We start from the raw sequence: 18,786 nt of genomic DNA, 5'->3' as shown, positions 1-18,786 counted from the left end.
AATTTAACACATTTGGGGGGCAGTCGTGGGCTGGAGGTTAGGGAACCAGCCCTGTGACCGGAAGGCCGCCAGCTTGATCCCCTCAGCTGACAGTATGTGACTGAAGTATATATATATATATATATATATATATATATATATATATATATACTATATTTATGGTGTGGACAGGTGTGTGTTAAAGTGAGTATGCTTTATATGTTGATTTGGCTCAGAAAGTTCTGGCACTTTAGCTAGTGGCCTCAAATTGAACTCTCATATTTCTTTTCCTATTCCTGAAGTGTAGGTGTATGTGTGTGTGGAGTGTGACCTCAAGGTGAACTAGACATTTGAACACATACATCCTCCATCTCCAAAGTATGTGTGAATTGTCAGTGGGCACATCCATCACATATACATTCTAACTGGGCCTTACTAAACCTAACTGAGCCCTCTCACCACCTTTTATTGATTTAATCCCCAGTCCAAGTATCCAAGTGCAAGTCATTTATTTTCCAGGAAATATTACTGAGAAATAAATTACAAAAGATATTCCAATTTTTTAAGGAAGGAGAAACTTAAAGGAAAATAAGCGCAAAAACTAGAGTTTCCAAAACTAGAGTAAAAAAAATGATTAAAAGCTACGGAGAAAATGGGCCTCCTAACAACCACCTGCAGCACCTGGTAAAGCACCAAAACTCTCCACATCAGATAAACAGCACTTAAAGCTTCATCTTAGAGAGTGAGGAGAAAAATAAGGTCCACTCTTGCTTCAAATCTAAAAAAATTACAGGTGCTTCAGTCCATCCTTCCACTGGGAGAAGACACAACACTATGGGTCTGAAAGGATGTGTAGCTGTTAAGAAGCTCTTACTCAGAAAACAAAAAAGCTGCTGGCGTTCTCAGGACAACAGACTGACCAACCCAAAGTCCAGACCTCAACATCACGGAATGCGTTTGGGATCATTTGGATCGTGAGAAGCAGAAAACGCAAAATCTGCTTTTTTTTCCCCATGTTGAAACATGAATAACTGGAAACTACATGAAGGGTGCTCTCTGAATTTTGCACAGTACTGAAGGCTTGCCTTCAGTTTTGTAAGTAAAGCCCCTCTTCCACTTCACATCTGGACTCAATGAACCTTGGAGCCTCTATGTTAAATAAAGCAAGCTGTCCCATACAAAAAAGACATATGACAATATACTGGTTCTCCATATACAGTGCTGCTTGGAACTTTGTGAACCTTTTATCATTTTATGAATTTCTACATAAATGTTACCTAAAATATGATCAGGACTTCATTTAAAATCATAACATTAGATAAAGAGAAGCCAACAAATAACATAAAACATATACAGTTTTCCTTCATTTACTCAAGTAATCTAACATTGAATGTCCTTGTTGGCAGAAGTATGTGAACCACTGCAGGAACTGGTGTGACCCATTTGAGCAGCAACCAAAGGGTTCTTATCACTGTTGAACAGTCCTGGATATTGACCTGAAGGAATCTTTGGCCCATTCCTCTCTACAGACCTGCTTTAATTCTATTATGCTGGTAGGCTTTCTTGCATGAACACCGCAATTTAGGTTCTGCCTCGACGTTTCTATCGGATTAAGGACTAAGACTGACTATGATGGCAAGCTCTCCTAGTCCAATAGCAGCAAAACAGCCCCAAACCGTGATGTTGGCACCACAGTCAGGCCCCTATGATCTGTTGTCCTCCTGCAGGGTTCCATATGTCTGAAAAGCTGCACACGTGTAAGTTGTGCAACAACTTGGGGGTGAGGAGTGTTGAGGGGAGGAGTGTGAGTGAGAGGGATGGGTTAAAGCACAAACCAGGGAGGATAAAAGACTCACCTGCATCCCCACATTTAGCCTCCTCACTTCCACAAACAGAAGACTTTTCCACTCAAACGGCTGATTCACAGTCATGCTGAGGTTTGTGGCCTTCCTGCTGTGCGCTACAGCAGCCTGCGCAGACATCATGCCCAAGATCGGCTTCAAGCTGGACGAGGTAAAGCTCAGATTCGTTTCATATAATACATAAACATATAGGAACAGATGAAATTAAGTACAAATACTCACTAACCACATCATGAGGCACACCCACCTTGTAGCTACACTCATTGTCCATTTAATCAGGTCCACTCTTCATAGGGGTGGTCTTTGTAGTTCTCCAAATTACAGATTATCAGTGGGGAGGCCTCAGGCCTAAAATGTATGACTTTTTTCTGTCTCAGATAAAAGGGAAGTGGTACCTCATTGGCTTTGCCACAGACGCTAGCTGGTTTGTCAATCATAAAGACGGCATGAAGATGGGACTGGCCCTTCTGGAGCCAACGAGTGATGGAGACCTGGACCTGACCTACACTAAGCTAGAGTAGAGTTTCTTTTACATTCACTGCTCTGTCAGTAGGTTTAGATTAATCCAAAGCCTAGATTTAAGTATTTTTAATGATGGATCACCTTTAATAATGTAATTTAGTGAAGACTGGGCTTAAAAGGACAGTCCAGCATGTTTCAACTTAATCTGACATATCTGTAGTATATGGTCAATTACCACAGACAGCTATTTCAACACATTTCCCTGTACTTAGAAAACAACAGAAAACTTATTGACTCAAAACACACTTATAATAGAAGCTAATAGGCAAATGCTGAGCTTAAGTTGAAACACCGGAATATTAAATGTCCATGTCAGCCTTAAATATTGATAATCCCTTCTGCAATCCTACATCATAATGTGTTTGTAGAAACAGCAAACCTGAATGAATGAAATCAGTGTGTTTGACATTTATATGTTTTTTAATCCCCAGAGATGATGGCTCCTGCAATAAGATGACCCACCTCGCTAAAAAGACTGAGACTCCTGGAAAGTTTTTTTTCCACAGCAAGCGTAAGCCTACTTCTGAATTAACAGATTTTTTTCCACACTACAGTATACTGTAAGAATATCACACAAAATATAGAAACATAAACATATAAACAGAGAAAAGACACAAATAGAAAAAAATGTTGTAATATAAAAACAACACAGTCTGTTACTGCAGATCATTTCAGCAAGTTTCCCTGTACTTCCCAGTGAAACTCAAGGACTGAAGACTTCGGCTACAAGGGCTCATATCCCTCATTCCTCTTGTAGTTAAGGTCCGATTGTTGGTTTATGTACCAAAACAGTCGTAGTTCATATTTCCATGACCATTTTCCGCCCTTTCTTTATCCCTTAGAATTAAACAGGCTGGTTTTGTTACTTTTCTTTTTAAGACCTATGTATGTAAATGAGATCTTTTCTGATTGGCTGCCCTGTACCGTGCCTCATACAAAAGCAGCCCAGGTGGAAACATTCCTTATAACTTCAGCATGAATGAGTGAATGTATGTGAACGCCTTTGTTTTTGTTACATCACAAAAAACAATGAATTCAAACTGAGCTGTTATTGCTGCTTAGTTACTTTTCAACAATGTTTAAATGCTTCTATTTTAAACAAGTGAGGGAAAAAAATCCATGGTATGGGCCATTTAAAATACTTTCAAAATAGGAGCACTGAATTCTGCTATTCATGTTTTTGAGTCACTGCATTAATGTCTATTATGGTCTGCAGTAATCTACTGTACAATCCATATGCAGAGATTCATATACAGTCCCACGCTTCAGTTCTTCACTCTCTCTATAAAAAGAACGCATTGGTAGTGAATACCAATTTATTTATAGTAGTTATTGAATAATAAGGGTTACTAATCACTTACTAATCTAAGATTACTAACCCATAAATCAGCCTGCAGTTGGGTTTATTTTTTTTCCTCACTTGCCAATCTTGAAAACATGCAAAATGCACATTTCATTGTTAATTGCTGACGTTGGTTGTAAAAGATTATTTACTCTCTCTCAGGCTGGGGGAATGATAATGACATGCGCGTGGTTGATGTCAAACCTGATGAGTTTGCTCTTGTCCACACTATCAAGACCAAAGGAGGTGTGAGTGAAGTGCTCAACCATCTGTATGGTAAGACTTCTTGGACATGATTTCTAACCTGATTATCCAACTGACCTCATTAACTGTTTTGTTTGGGGATGAGCTTTAAACTGGTCTATTATGCTGGTGGCTTTTTGCAGGCCGCACCAAAGACCTGAGCGCAGAACTGAAGAAAAGGTTCCAGGAATTCTCTCTGGAAACGGGTGTCAAGCGTGAGAACATCGTCATTCTGCCACTAAACGGTAACATTTCACACTTTAGCACATTTGGTGATCTATTCTGATTATGCTGGCAGGGTATATTTTTCAAAATTTGTTTCCTCAGTAATATATTTCCATATATATTTGACATGCATATAACTGACCTACTACATATACAAATAATATTTACATATATTTCAATTGATTGACATATATGTTAATATATATGTTTAAATATCAGAAAAGCACAGTTAAACATATTTAGCATATTTCAAAACAACATATATTGCACATATATTTTAATAGGAGCAAAATATATGCACATATATATCCTTATCCATATAACAACACATAAAATTATTGCATTTACACAAATACAAATACAGTTTACCCCTTACCCCAAATGTAGTGGATTAGCCAAACCAATGTTCAGCTAACTCCAGTCATAGCACTGGAGCTATGAGGCTAATGTAGCTAACAAGTAACAGAAGCCTTTACCCCACCAATTAGCATGATGCTAACTGCATGCCTAAATCATCACACCTAGCTTCGTATTGTAAAGTTGTTAAATAACCTCAAAGAGATGCGATGCATGACACACTGTTATCTACAAAAATGGACAAAATTATGTTAGCTAGCATAACTAAAAACAGTAGAAGCTTGAATTTTGTCCATTCTATTGTCCATTTTTACAGATAACAGTGTCATAGTGTCGGATACCACATAAGCAGGTATATCTGAGATTACTTAACAACTCTACGCAGTCTGAAGCAAATCTGTGATGATTAGGCATGCAGTTAGCGTTATGCTAATTGGTAGCATATAAGCTTCCGTTACTTGTTAACTTAGCTACATTAGCTCCAGTTTAAAGCCTCATAGCTTCAGTGCTAAAACTCAAGAAACTTTAGACACCAAACATGTATTAACTCTATTTGGGGGTAATGGAGGGTAAACTCTGCTTACATTTTATTTTTGGAAACTTGATTTTGGACAAACTGTCATTTTAAGTTCTGCTGTTGCAAATAAAAATGTTTATTTTTGTCTTTCAGACGTTTGCTGAGATGGATCTCATACTTTTAAAGATCTTCAGTTGCTCCAGCAGACATTTTGTTCAAGCTGTTTTTTCTGGCTTTCAACACCTCATTTTGTGCTTACGCATAAAGAGTAAAGCAAACTGATTCCTACTGGAAGCCTTTAGGCAGTCACTTCACATTTCAGTGCATCACAGGCCTTTTTAGATAACCCAGACAAGATATATGGTTTGATTCTAGATTTCTAGAAAAAACTGCAGAGACATTTGAGTCATCCTAATTTAACCAGAATCATTTAAGCAAAGCACCACTACAGTCATTGTTCATTTGATTACAAATCAGACATGGGCTTTTATATGACAAACAAGAAAAGGGAGACATTAGACACAAAATACTCTATTTTTTAATAATTTTGTATTTACAAATGTTATATACACACTTCTTTTCAGAATATACCTATTCAAAGTTACACGCTATGCTTGCTCCAGACTCGTGCATTTCTCCTTTTCAAGTTTCTATCGCCTATCAGGCAAGAAGCCATGTTTAGTCCTCCTAAAGGTCAGAAGATTTTGTTCTTAAAATCCTCTGATTATTTTGTTATTATTATCTTATAACCACTTTCTGATTAAAAGATTGTGTAAGACCTAAAGAGAGCTATCAACCAGCACTGCCACTGCAGATACAGTTAGGACTCTTATGAATCTTACTGCTCAATCTTAATTTACCAAACACAAGCAACACACACACAACTGAAAACTTCCACAAAGCAGAGAAACGTCATTTAAATGCACAATCATGAGCCAAATATTTGTTGTCTAAACAAACAAACATAAAATTGAAATGTGCACATAAACAATAATATGGTGTCTGGCTCTTCATTCACTAATGGCTGACTTTGTTAGGATTTTTACATTTGCGGTGAACATTAACATGATATTTTGATGGAGATGCTAAAAAGCAGGTAAGCAAAAGTTTGCTCCATTTGCTGATCCATGATTTTATTTCATGGTATATCCTCACTCTTTTATAGTTGATCCATGATTTTTAAAGGCTTTGTTTACATCAGTTTTGCGCTACATACCAGTATTCTAGAAGATGGTGTTTTGGATTTGACAAGAGCTGAAAGACATTTTTTATACTGAATCATCAGGCAGATGTCCAGTACCTGGTGGTTTATACTGTGAACAAAGCTGTTCGAATCTCTTATTTTGACATCACTGAAAATTATATCACAAGTAGAAGAAACAATGTTCTGAAGCCTTTCAAACGCACAACATGCTGTTTTTTCCTGAGGATTTGCAGAAACGCTTGGAGCAAAACTCAGACTCCGGGCTCATTGGTCAGATGTCCAATATCTTATGGTTTCACATGGTTTCTACTTCAAAACATTGTTTCCATTTTACTGACCAATCCATCCTGTCTAGAAATCTGAAAGGACTTGCATTTTTGTTGAACATCTAATTGCAGGGTGACCACTCTGTCATTACAAAATGACAAAAATACACATTGAAAATGAAAACAATTCAAAAACAAGAACATAAACAAGCTTCAAATTCATTTTGAATCACAGCTTCTACCACATATTCCTGCTGCCAGCGAGCTCACTGCGGTGCATCTCCAGCACTGTCGGATATAACAAGGGTGTGTCAGAAAACGGAACAAAAACTCAGGCAGACAACGGCTAAAAGAGAAAACATAAAAATGTTCTCCACCACGAAATCTAGTCCAGAGGTGCCCACTTCTGGTCCCTGAAATCACCCATCTGTGCTGGACCAAGGTCCTTTTAGATTTAAGCTGGACACCCCTGCTCTACTCCTTCATCTCAACTGTACTGCCCTGACCCATGTGACTGCACTTAGCCAGCATTCTTGAGGTGAGCATTATCTCCATAAAATTTAAAAAAAAAAAAATGCTAAAAGCAGTCTTACTGCTTAGAATGCACTCGCTAGCCTGCTGACCACTAGGGCTGCACGATACGGCTAAAATATTACATTGTGATTATATTGCTCTATGTTGTGATTGTGATATGCCTTGCAATATATTTGACCAAAGTGTTCTTGCTTTTTACATCTGTTAGATAATATAAATGAAAAAACAACTGATTCTTCAGAACGCTCACAGCAAATGAAGCATTTAGTGACGTCATGATTAGAGATGCATTTGCATTTTGCAGCCTTCTACAATAGCAGATGAGTAATGTCATAGTTAGAGGTGCATTTGCATCTTGCAGCCTTCCACAAGAGCAGTTTAGTGATATCACAATCAGACATTGCATACTGCAATATGAGCACTGCAGAGGTCAATATGGCAAAAAACAATCAGTAAACTATCTATCATGCAGCCCTACTGATCGCAGTATTTGGAGAACATTACATGCCAGGCATTAGATCTTTGTGGTGGCGCGCTATGTGCTGGTTTTTCTCTGAAGGTCTGCGGAAACCCTTGGAGCAAAAGTCGCAGCGGTGTGGGTAATCCTTCGTGTGGATGGATATGACGTGTCTCTTGAAGCCTGAAGCATCTCCTGTATTGTAGTCACAATACTCACACTGATACACTCGCCGTTCCCTACGCACTTTGGACGCACCTGCAGTGGCCAAAACCTTCTTACCACCGTGAGTTCCGAGCACAAAGGCCTTCTTCAGCCCCTTTTTGTCCGAAAAAGCCTGCTGCTCTTTGGTGTGCACGGACAGGATGTGGCGGCTGAGCACAAAAGGGTCAGCAGTTTTGAAACTGCAGTGGCGGCACTGGTGCAGTTTTTTGGCCTTGTGGGCAGCTGAGTGCTTTTTTAACTCAGACGGCCGGTGGAAGCCTTTGCCGCAAACGTCGCATTTGTGCGGGTAGTCTTTGGTATGAACAGAAATGATGTGACGTTTCAAATCGCTGGAGTTGGAACTGCGGTGCTCGCAGTGGGCGCACTGGTGGCTTTTAGCCTCTTCGTGCGTAAGAGCATGCTGCTGGAGCTCCTCAGCTTCAGCAAATGTCTGGAAACAGCGGTCGCACTTGTAGGGCATCTCTTTGCTGTGCTTGGTCTTCACATGGGTCTTCAGGTTGGAGGAATCGGCCGATTTGTAGTCGCAGTAGAGGCAGGAGTAGGGCTTCTCCCCTGTATGAGTTCTCATGTGTTTTTTCAGCTCAGACGGATGCCGAAAGCCCTTCCCGCACTCCACGCAAATGTGAGGAAAGTTTTTGCTATGCACAGCCAGCAGGTGCCGATTGAGCAGACCCTGCTCTGCTGTTTCGTAATCGCAGAACTTGCAGCTGTACATTTTGGTAGATGGTGGTGGGATTTGCAGCTTTGTCTCCCGGTGGTGGTGCTGCAGCCGGTGGGAGAAGAGCGCTGCCTGCTGGTGGAAATCTTTACCACACGTCTCACACTCGAATGGAGCAGCCTTGCTGTTCAGAGCGTGGATCTCCATGTGGTTGTGGAGACTAGCTTTTTTATTGGTTGTGAAATCACAGTCTGTGCACTGGTATTTCTTCTTGTTTATCACATCCTGGTGGTGGTTCTTGGTGTGCCGCTTCAGGAAACCACGCGACTTGAATTTCTTCCCACATAACATGCAGGGGTACACTGTGAGTGGCTGGCCATATGGCCCAATGATAATTGCTGAGGAGAAAAGCAAACCAAAAGAGATATTAGTAATCAAACACACTCAATTGATCATTTCAGGTGCTGACACTTGACATCTGAAATGACTTTTTGCATTCTCGAGAATAATATTAGGAGTGCAAGCTCGTTTGGTGTTTTTAAAATGCAGATTAAAAACATATTTGTTCAGGCTAATAAATACATACATACACATACATACATACATACATACATACATATATATATATATATATATATATATATATATATATATATAGTACTGGGTTTCCTTTTTATTCTATTATTTGTAATTATGGTGTTTTGTAATTCAGACCGTGATACTTTCCGATGTTTCGCTTATCTTCTTGTGTAATGCACTTTTGTAGAGATTTTGTATCTAAAATGAAAAACAGTATATAAATAAAAGATTATTATTATTATTATTTGGGTTGCAAATGTAATTGCGTAACTCAGAAAGGTATTAAATATGTAATTCGATTTAAATAGTATAGGAAACCAAAGGTACAACTCTTGACTTCTAAGGGTTCTAAGTGATGGCACCATTTAATTTTTGTCTGTCAATTTGGTGTGAGTTTGCAGAGACAGTACCTGTTTGGATATGACGTGATTCAGAGCGTTTTTTGCTCTTGTTCTTGCTTCGTTGACGGTTGAGCTTCTCTATCATTTCAGACTCTTCAATGTGTAACACAGCGCTGGCTGCTCCATTTCTGTTCTCACAACTTTCAGCCTCCTCCCCACCTGAGAACACATTTATTACATTTCAGACTGAAATGAATGTAATTAAGCCTAATGGTATTAGCTATAATCATTATAAAGCACCAGTAGTCAGTTTTCAACCAAAATCTTTCACAAAAAGAACACTGATTACTCTCAATATGACTCCTTTAATAGTACTAATATACTAAAAGAGTATATACATCACAAAAATGAAGCATTGGATTGCTGCTCAACATCAGGAAAAGTATTACAAATTCTGAACTCTATCTAAAATGACAGTGACATCATAGATAAATCTGTACATTAATTTCATAGCTATGGTTTAACCCTACATAGCATGTTAACAGTATCAAGACTGAAAATATCCAAACTATGAAATTTTCAAACATGTCATCTCTTCAAAAACATGCTGATAGTTAAGACATTCTGATATAAAAATGCTGAAACATAATATGGATATTTTGGTCCCCTCAAAGATATTTCAACATGTTGGAAATGTAATATATTACATTTGGTGGATAAACATTGCTCCCATTACGTGGGCTGGACAGGCCCTTTTCACATTTGTGTTTTTTTCTGCTGCAAGCACTCGTTGTTGGGTTAAGCCGGTTCCGCTAAAACAACAACAACAAGATGGCCGAGTCCAATAATAGTTTAGGTAGGATATTCTGATAACCCTAAATCACCTTATCAAAGGGCAAGTAATAAATGCTGAGTCCCAAACCACACACTTCTGTACTTCACCTACTACACTTCTAATGGCACTGCACTGTTTTTACATACTGTTTAGTGTGCTAGTATGTGGTTTAGGAAGCAGCAGAGGGAACACTGTGGGAAATCTCAGCTGTTTAGATTTCAGTTTACATTTGTTATCACTGCAGCAAAAAAATAAATAAAATCAAGGCAATATACTCAAATATGCTGCGTAATATGCTTTCAAAATTTTAAATTGAGTAATTACTATACTGCAGAATGAACTTAAAGTTGCTTAACAAAATGGTGGCAGCATGACTTCATGACATCATCAGTATACCATGAATTGCGCTACCTAACTAAAATACTTAGTTACCCAAACTAAATGCTAGCCAACTGTTTCAAGTTGCTTTGCTTCTTTCATTTTAACATCACATGTACTCCAGGTAGAAGTCATACACATACGTTTGGAAACAAAGTATTTTAATACTTATTATATAAACGCTGTCAGCCCTCATTTGATTTAATTGTTTTGTTTGTGTTTTTTTCAGGGTAAAATTTTTCCAGTCCGAGTCGAATGAAAAGTCCTCATTTCTAATCCAAGCTTTATTTTTGCTCTGGTAGAGCACTGTAGAGTTTAGCAGTGTCAGAAGAGATAAAATGTTAACCTCTGCAGAGATCCTTTACAGCATTCGTAAAGTAAACTGAGAAAAAAGGAACGCTGTTGCTGGGATAATACCCTCAAGAGTATTTTTAGGTACCTTATGTAAGGGAATGTAACTGTACCTTATTTTGTTGCAGTTATATTTGGTAAGTTGCACTGACTATTTTTCTACCTTAAACAATTTCAAATACAATAAGGTACACAAAAATTTTAAGATAAACCAACCTTATAAACCTTAGGGACTTTGTTGTACCTTTGAGGATACATGTGCATGGTTTGTAACTTGGGGGACTAAAATTTACCAAGATGGGGCCTTTTTTTTTCTGACAGTATAGTGATGAACTGGGCCCCAAGCACGTTAGTGTGTAGTGCTGACTAACCATAAGCGGCTGCCCAGGCGACGGGCATGAAGTCCTTGCTGAGTGAGGTGTTATCAAATGGCCGCTGATGATTGGCAGGATCCTCACCCTCCACCACCACTTCCATGTACACTTCATCAGTGATCTTAGCAACATCTGTCAGGAGAGACACAGCCTCTCAGCACATACACAAAGCAGAGTTCCATTCACTGGATTTATTTAAATGTAATTACCACAAAGGTTTTCTGTCGGTTTGCTGTCGGTTTGCAACAACTAAACATATTAAACAGAAACTGATAAGATCTTGTCAACTTTCTTTTCAAAACCTGCAAAACTGAAGGAACAACTGCCAAAATCCTAACTACTTAAACATTTTAGGTGTTTAAACCACCTCTGGACCAAAAGAGTTTCAATACATGCTTTTAACAATAGATCGGAAAAGAAAACTGTCAAAGCACTATTTAGGCAAAATCTGCTCTTCATACCAAGGAAAACACTTTGACAAACATGAGGTGTTGAAGATAAATACACCCAAATCATTAACACATAGTTGCTTTATAACAAATCATTTGCATGTATTTGCTTCTTACTGAATTGCATCTCACAGCGAAAATCTAACAATACTAAAAGATGGCAAAGTGTCATCAAACTTTTGACAGGCAGTGCAGTTCCTCTAGCACTCTACATACATACAGTCACAAAAAATGACTCACTGATGTCATCCTGGTTTTGATTGGCTTCCCCCATTGTCATGTAGACCATTTTCTCTCTGATGGGCAGCCCTGAGGGGTCCACCAGTTCCACACTATCAGCCACATCAATATCAGCATCTCCTATATCCACCGTGCCACCTTCAAAATACACAAGCAATTCAAATTAGTTCATTCTTCATTCAAACAGAAGAAAAACTCTGTGTACATACAGCCTAATAATCCTTTAAAATTCCAACTAAAATGTCAAACAGATTTAAAAAACTTCACATAAACACTTAATGTGCTTAAACATAATGTAAATTAAAATTCCATCCAATCGAAAGACGTGATGTACATCTTCAACAGTCAGTTAAATGTAAGAATTATCACCATACAAACATTTGAATCCAACTTCACAATCAGAACCCCACCACCTTACCCAATGAGAGCACAAACATATTTTTATACTATATACATTTTTTTTAAGTTTTAAAGTATTTTAGTGTAATGTTATAAAGTACATTTTTCAAAATGCGATTTGAAACCCACCTACCTTCTTTATTTGTATACTGTTTTGTATTTTCGGCCCCCCCAGCACACCAAAAACATTGCACTTTGGCCCCATAAGACAAAAACTATCATGCTAACTAGTATATAAAATGTCTGAGGCATGAGAGGTTCCTATCATCACACCTGTGAACAACTCTGATTCGAAGCACAGAACGAAGCATTTCACCTCAAACAAGTCTGAATGACATCTTAAATTATTAAGAAATTCTGAAAAATCCCCTTTAAACACATAAGTAGGCCAACTGTAAACTCTAGAAAGATGATAAACCAGTGTAAAGAACTCATAAACATGTTAACTGTTGAAAGGAAATGCCACTCCATGCATGTACACAAGTTTTGGTTTGGATTAACATACAGATGCTATATATTTTCATCAGATTGCCAAATTTAGAGGCATATAAAAACTAATCAGCCGTAATCTGCAAGTCAAATTCATTCACATTGTAAACACAATCAGTGTCATTTATCAAAGTGGACGGAAACCTGACTCACCCAGATCATCCTCTCCTGAGTCAGCCTTAAGGATGTAAACTTTGATGACCTCTTGACCCTCATCATCCTTTTCTCCATCCTCCTGGTCCTGCAGAGCGCCCTCAACTGTGATCTTTGCAGCTTCATCTGAAACAATCTTTCCAGTTTCATCCACTGCAAAAACAAAGAACAGGCACAAATGAGGATCAAAAGAATTACTGCCTTCTTTCCATGACTGGCTGTCACACTAGTTCTTGCTCTTTTATCTTCTAACCTAAGTAAGTTATCATAACTTAACTATTATCATAACTAAGTAAATATCAGCTAAACCTAGATATAACAAAAGGCCAGGGTGTCCTGCAGAAAAAGAGCAAAACATTACGCAGTTCTTTCATTGCTATGGTAAGATATTAGGTGAGAAATCCTTCAAAAGTCATCATGTTGATAACATATTAAATATAAATTAAAACATCATAAACTACATATATAAATATATTATTTTTACTTTTCTCCATTATGTGAGCATGGCAGATGTCCTTTACATTGGGTGAAAATTTCATAATGAATGGAGCAATAGAAATACTACAAAACTGCTTGGAATAAAATCTCTTTACATTAACTTACATTAAAAGCAAGGACTGTTTTTGCCCTTTCCCGTAAAGTTACTATTTTGGCGATACTTGTTTTCCTTTGAACAGATGTATATACATAGATATATATATATACACACACACACACACATACACATATCTAACATTTGTTCATTTTAATTTACACCTTCTTAAGAGTCCTACTACTCATTTGAAACTTGTATGATTGTTCAGGATGAGCATATTAGATTAATTTTATACACTGATCTACAACCAAATTGCTTTTATATTGTTGAAAACATTGATTACACATTTTTGAGCACTACTATATAATCGACATCAAATTGGATTACAAACTTTTTAACATTAATTTATGTGCCTGTAATTACAAACTTAAATGAACATATGTGCTTGCATTTCTGAGAATCCTGTCATCCCTGATCATAGACTTATAGATGTGAACTGCTATGGGCACTATCACTCACAGGAAATCATAAGGTAATCGCCACACGTTTCCGGATCCCCGTGCACTTCAGCGGCCGTGAGAACGTCCACCTGCAGGCCCTCGTCTTCCAGAGCCACGTCGGGTGACATCACGCAGGTTTCCACAGCTACGGTGCCCAGGCCTTCATCCTCTTCCTGCGTGCACTGAACATACTCGGCCACCACGTCCTCAATGCCGTCCTGGATGACCAGCTCCTCAGGAGCAAAACCATGCACTTCCATCTCATCATCCCCTTCTACAGCAGATACCAGGACTGTCCCCTGCAGCTCCACGGCAACCTCGTCCTCCTCAGCTTCACCATCCCCACCTGGAATACACACAAATGTCTTATAATCATACATTTTGTTTACTGGCACCTTTCTCCAACGTAAAGGGGAATTACACCATTTTTTTTATTTCTGGGCCAATAATTTGAAAAGATGTAAACACAGTTATTCAAAGTGGTGTGAAATTTTCCGTGCTAGAGAAACTTACAGTGTTGGTGATAGGAACCAGGGGTCACAATGTTTACAATACAAATATACAATATGTTCAATATGCAATATGACTCAGTTTCTATACAATAAACATAAAAAAAACAAACCACTTTAAATGACTTTGTTTACATTTTAATTATGTAATGATGCTGAAATTTAGCAACATTAACAGAATTACCCTTTAAAATAGCTGTTCAAGACATTCAAATTGGAAAATTACCAGAATGTAAGTCTACAAAAAGCATCCAGACAGCCCTTCTAATGAGTGAATTCAGCTACTTTAAAATGCATCCACTGGGCTCATTTTTTATGCATACTTTCCATAGAAAAGCACTGACCAAAAGAAGGGAACACCCTGGAGTAGCTGCACATGAACACATCATACCCTCACTGTTGTTAAACATTTTGGTGGGTAGATTACTTCCAGGCTTTTTTCTTAATACTGACTGCCCGATCATAGCTTAGAACAATGCCCCAGAGTCTTGTGTGTGAGGAATTTATACATCACATACTCTAATTATCAAATCTTACTCATCTCCAAAATCAAAGATGAGAGGAGAGAAAGGATTTGGATTAAACGCTGTGGGAAGAATGCAATGTCTATTAAACTCAGCAAAAATCCAAGGTGTCTAAATTAGCTTTCTAAGTCTGAGTAACAAATAAAGTCTTTCTTATTATCTAATTAGATTTTGTGTCATGGATTACCCTAGCCACTGAAAACAGCTGACATGCCAGACTCGAAAGCTTGCCAGACATATTTAGATTGGATTGTCTTATTGCTACGCTTTTGTTGGTGATAATGCTGTGGCACGCCTTTGCTGTAGCACCCCTATACTGGACGATTTTATTTAGGTCACCTAGGTAGTTACAAGGTACGAGTTACACAAATTACTATCCCCATCAGAATTTCATGCAACATCCAATTCATTGTCTTGGTGCTGGCCCTGATGGGGCTCCATCCAATACCTTTGGGATGAGTTGGAGTGATGTTCGTGATCCAGAATTAATTATCCAACATGAGTACCTGACCTCACTAATGCTCTTGTGGCTGAATGCAATCAAAACCAAATCCTACATATAGTGTAAAGCCTTCCCAGAAGAGTGGAGGCTTTTACTGCAGCAAAGGGGCACATTACTACCCTGCATTTCAGAAGAAACCCTGGATGTCTACAAACTTTCAAGTTACATATGCACACAGACTATATCAGCCTAAGAAAGAATAAACTTTCCCCCAATACTGTTACTTTACCTGACCCACGGAATATGATTTTGGGCTGGTGGGTGTGGAGAGAGAGGGTCGTCACATCTTCGTCCATTGACCCCTTTGATAATCTGCATAATAATTTAAATCCTGCGGCGGAGACCAAAGAAAACACGGCAATCAAAATCATGAGTAGGATCAACACAATAGTTTTAAAAGAAAATGAGAAATGTCCCTTTTACTATCTACATTTTTATTATCTAGGTCTGCTAAGGTTTTATTCATTTTCCTTCATTTATTTACAGGTTCATAATTTTTCTAACTAAATAGCCATGCTTTAGAAGTTTAGGAAGGAAGGAAGGAAATTGAGTGGCCTGAAGACACAAGAGGAAATTGTGTCTGTGTAATTTATGCACTGATAAAGCAACGATAAACCTCTCAGCTTATCAGATGCTAAACTGTCATGACGGTGCTCAAAGGACAATATTAAAACTGAAGAGTACTTAATTTGCCTTCATTATCTTTATGTAAAGTAGGTTGAATGCATTTAAAGTACTTTATTTGAAGTGGCTGAATTTAGGGCTTCTTGTTTTTTTAAACTGCATTTAGCGTACTGTATCTACATTCACAACTTTTCATCTACATTTAGAGGATTACATTAGAATTTTAATCATTTTAATTGCAGTTTAGCATTTAATTTGTATTAAAAGTATTTTAACTGTATTTAGAGAATTGTATGTATTTACAGCATTTTATGTTTTTAGATCACTTTCTCTATTTAAAATATTGCATTTCAAGTTATTGTATCTGCATTGAGAATTTCATTTGAATTTGAATCATTTTGTCTATTTTATAGCATTTTTACTGTATTCAGCATTTTATCTGCATAATGCATTTATTCTTTATCTAGCTGCTAGTTTTTTTTTTGTTTTTTTTTACTTAACTAAAATAATATTTTACTTGCATTAAAGGTATTTGTATGAAAAGTTTTGTAAATTACAATATCTGTTCATAGAGCTTTACACCTGAATTTGGAGTATTTTAAAGCATTTTATGTGTATACAGAGCCCTGCATTTAGAGTATTTTATCTGTATTTAAAGGACTGAATTTAGTATGTCATGGGCTTTTAGACTATTTAATCCGTACAGAGCATTTTTCCTGCATTTAGAGTTATTTATCCGTCTCTGAAGGGTTTTAAACTGCATTTAGTGTTTTACGTATTTAGAGTATTTCAGCATGCAAAATATTTTATCGGTTTTAAAGCATTTGAGCTGCATTTAGGTCATTTTAACTGTGTTTACAACATGTTACAGTTATTTACAGGGCTGTCTCAGCGGTTAAGCGTAGCGGGGCGGAGCAGCAGCTGAAGCCGCCTGTAATGGCGCTGAGAACCGCCGACAGATTCCCCGCCCACCGCTGCAGTCGCCGCCATATTGAATTAATAAAAAACAATAAACTATAATAAATAAACACACATGAACACCTATATTTGTGCATTTGTGTTTGTTTATAAGTACAGTGAGTCTTTACCAACGCGTTAATGATCCATAAAAACTCAAACAGTGAACTCGGGTTTATAACTGTTCGCCGTTGCGGCCTTCCTCAGGCCTCGCAAGGCCTCGCTAACGAAGGCCTAGCTGCAGCTACGAAGCTAATCCTATAAAACTAGAAAAGAGCAGATAATATTCAGAATCTTACATCGTTGTCAGCTGATACGGCGCCAGTACTATTTACCTGAGCAGCGTCTTAATGTCTTTTTAACCTGATACGGTTATGGAGCGGCCTACCTTTTTCCACCACTCTCCAGGCCCGCACGGTTCTCCCCCAGACTCGGGCAGAGCTCAGGCGGGACCGGGTGTGAGCAGGGCGGGCCGCCGGCCGCTGGGAGGGGCCCAAACTTTCCTTTACCTCCACTAATGCGCTCCCAGAGGCGACGCAGCCTGAGGCTTCGGACTGTTTTGATTTTTTGAGTGGATTTTTGAAGATCTGTACTGCATTTAAAAAGCTACATAGCTTAAAATACACAAAATGCATTTAGTGCTCAGACTGCCGCTTGAAGCTTAAAGTTCCAGCTGTGGAGCTGTAAGTTAGGGGAATACGGGAGGGGGGCTGACACTGTAGTCAGCGTCCATACAAATTCATATTTTTCAGCGTTTAAATTATACAGTAAAAGTATTTTGTCTGGATAAGAATACCAACGTCGTCGCCTTTCCGTCTTGCTGACCAAATATCGAAATGAGGGGTTTGTTTAGATCATTTTAATCGCTGTTAAACCGTTAGCCAACTAGCTGCGGGGATTAGCAGGCTAGTTGAGCATATTGGTTTTTAAGTTCAGCCCGTAGCTCTAACCTTACATTAATGCCTCTCATCAGCCAGAGTTATCGTAAGAAATCTACATTATATCAATTTCAGAACAATATGATCATTGCTATCTGCCATTTTTACCCTTGGATTAGCTTTATTTGACACTTGGGAACGTATCGATGCTCTTGCTAGCGTGTAAACATCGGTAACTTATTCGTGCCGTTTTCGGTTTTGCTTAGCTACGAACCTAAACAGACTTTAATTTGCATCGTTTTACTTGTTACTTGTTCATAAAAACACCAATTTTGCCAGCACTAAATCATCAAAGATACCTAATTTTTCAGACAGATTATATGAGATGTGTTAAACACATTGCCAATGGTGCTATAGTAAGGCATAAGCATCTTTTTCCAGTGTGTTCTTAAGACTACACTTAAAACCTAGCTCTATGAAAGTTACCGATTACAAGAAAAATACATTTTACATTAGCTTGGCTATTTTATACATCCCTCTCCACATGAACACATTGGTGTGGACTCTTGATATTACTCGTAATAAAAAAAAAATCTAAAAATCTTTATTTTGAATGCACTCCATATTTAGCAATGGAAGCAACATTTTTTCAGCTTTCTGGCCATAGCTCAAATGTATCCTTTAAAGGGGAATTCCACCTCGTTTTCCAGAATTCTTGCGTAATTCAGTTGTTAAGGTGCGAACAGTCATTCAGAGTGATTGGATGTAAAACGGTTCA

At 38.1% G+C, this 18,786-nt stretch overlaps 2 protein-coding genes across 5 annotated transcripts; one reads left to right on the top strand and one right to left on the bottom strand.

The window, feature by feature from the left end:
• Positions 1-149: 149 nt before the first annotated feature.
• Positions 150-6,041, top strand: ptgdsb.1 (prostaglandin D2 synthase b, tandem duplicate 1). 2 transcript variants are annotated; one of them, XM_036558847.1, is made up of 7 exons: positions 150-1,532; positions 1,707-1,992; positions 2,219-2,358; positions 2,795-2,874; positions 3,868-3,981; positions 4,092-4,193; positions 5,201-6,041. In XM_036558847.1, exons 2-7 carry the CDS (start codon positions 1,909-1,911, stop codon positions 5,209-5,211), a joined length of 531 nt encoding a protein of 176 aa, XP_036414740.1. In that variant the 5' UTR covers positions 150-1,532; positions 1,707-1,908; the 3' UTR covers positions 5,212-6,041. The 2 variants fall into 2 exon arrangements, with proteins under 2 accessions (XP_036414740.1, XP_036414739.1); XM_036558846.1 differs by having other exon boundaries at positions 150-1,992.
• zfx (zinc finger protein X-linked) lies at positions 5,815-17,602 on the bottom strand. 3 transcript variants are annotated; one of them, XM_036558841.1, is made up of 9 exons: positions 17,519-17,602; positions 15,779-15,880; positions 14,034-14,360; positions 12,980-13,132; positions 11,939-12,076; positions 11,247-11,381; positions 9,381-9,530; positions 9,106-9,168; positions 5,815-8,789 (listed from the first exon to the last, which is right to left on the bottom strand). In XM_036558841.1, exons 2-9 carry the CDS (start codon positions 15,843-15,845, stop codon positions 7,552-7,554), a joined length of 2,271 nt encoding a protein of 756 aa, XP_036414734.1. In that variant the 5' UTR covers positions 15,846-15,880; positions 17,519-17,602; the 3' UTR covers positions 5,815-7,551. The 3 variants fall into 3 exon arrangements, with proteins under 3 accessions (XP_036414734.1, XP_036414735.1, XP_036414736.1); XM_036558842.1 differs by having other exon boundaries at positions 17,466-17,537; XM_036558843.1 differs by lacking the exon at positions 9,106-9,168 and having other exon boundaries at positions 7,552-8,789.
• Positions 17,603-18,786: the final 1,184 nt, after the last annotated feature.

This window comes from Colossoma macropomum, unplaced genomic scaffold (assembly GCF_904425465.1).
Source record: "Colossoma macropomum unplaced genomic scaffold, Colossoma_macropomum, whole genome shotgun sequence".
NCBI classification, from domain to species: domain Eukaryota; kingdom Metazoa; phylum Chordata; class Actinopteri; order Characiformes; family Serrasalmidae; genus Colossoma; species Colossoma macropomum.
The sequence above is the reverse complement of the archived record's forward strand: the minus strand, read 5'-3'. Positions and strand labels throughout refer to the sequence as shown.

What these genes read in the sequence shown, in the direction of transcription:
- ptgdsb.1 (XM_036558847.1), top strand. Translation starts at nt 1,909, where the DNA reads ATGCTGAGGTTTGTGGCCTTCCTGCTGTGCGCTACAGCAGCCTGCGCA. An exon ending in CTGACCTACACTAAGCTAGA is followed by an intron (nt 2,359 to 2,794) that starts GTAGAGTTTCTT and finishes TTTAATCCCCAG; the next exon opens with AGATGATGGCTCCTGCAATA. An exon ending in AGTGCTCAACCATCTGTATG is followed by an intron (nt 3,982 to 4,091) that starts GTAAGACTTCTT and finishes GGCTTTTTGCAG; the next exon opens with GCCGCACCAAAGACCTGAGC.
- zfx (XM_036558841.1), bottom strand. Translation starts at nt 15,845, where the DNA reads ATGGACGAAGATGTGACGACCCTCTCTCTCCACACCCACCAGCCCAAA. An exon ending in AATCATATTCCGTGGGTCAG is followed by an intron (nt 14,361 to 15,778) that starts GTAAAGTAACAG and finishes TGTGTATTCCAG; the next exon opens with GTGGGGATGGTGAAGCTGAG. An exon ending in TCAAAACCAGGATGACATCA is followed by an intron (nt 11,382 to 11,938) that starts GTGAGTCATTTT and finishes CTCTCCTGACAG; the next exon opens with ATGTTGCTAAGATCACTGAT.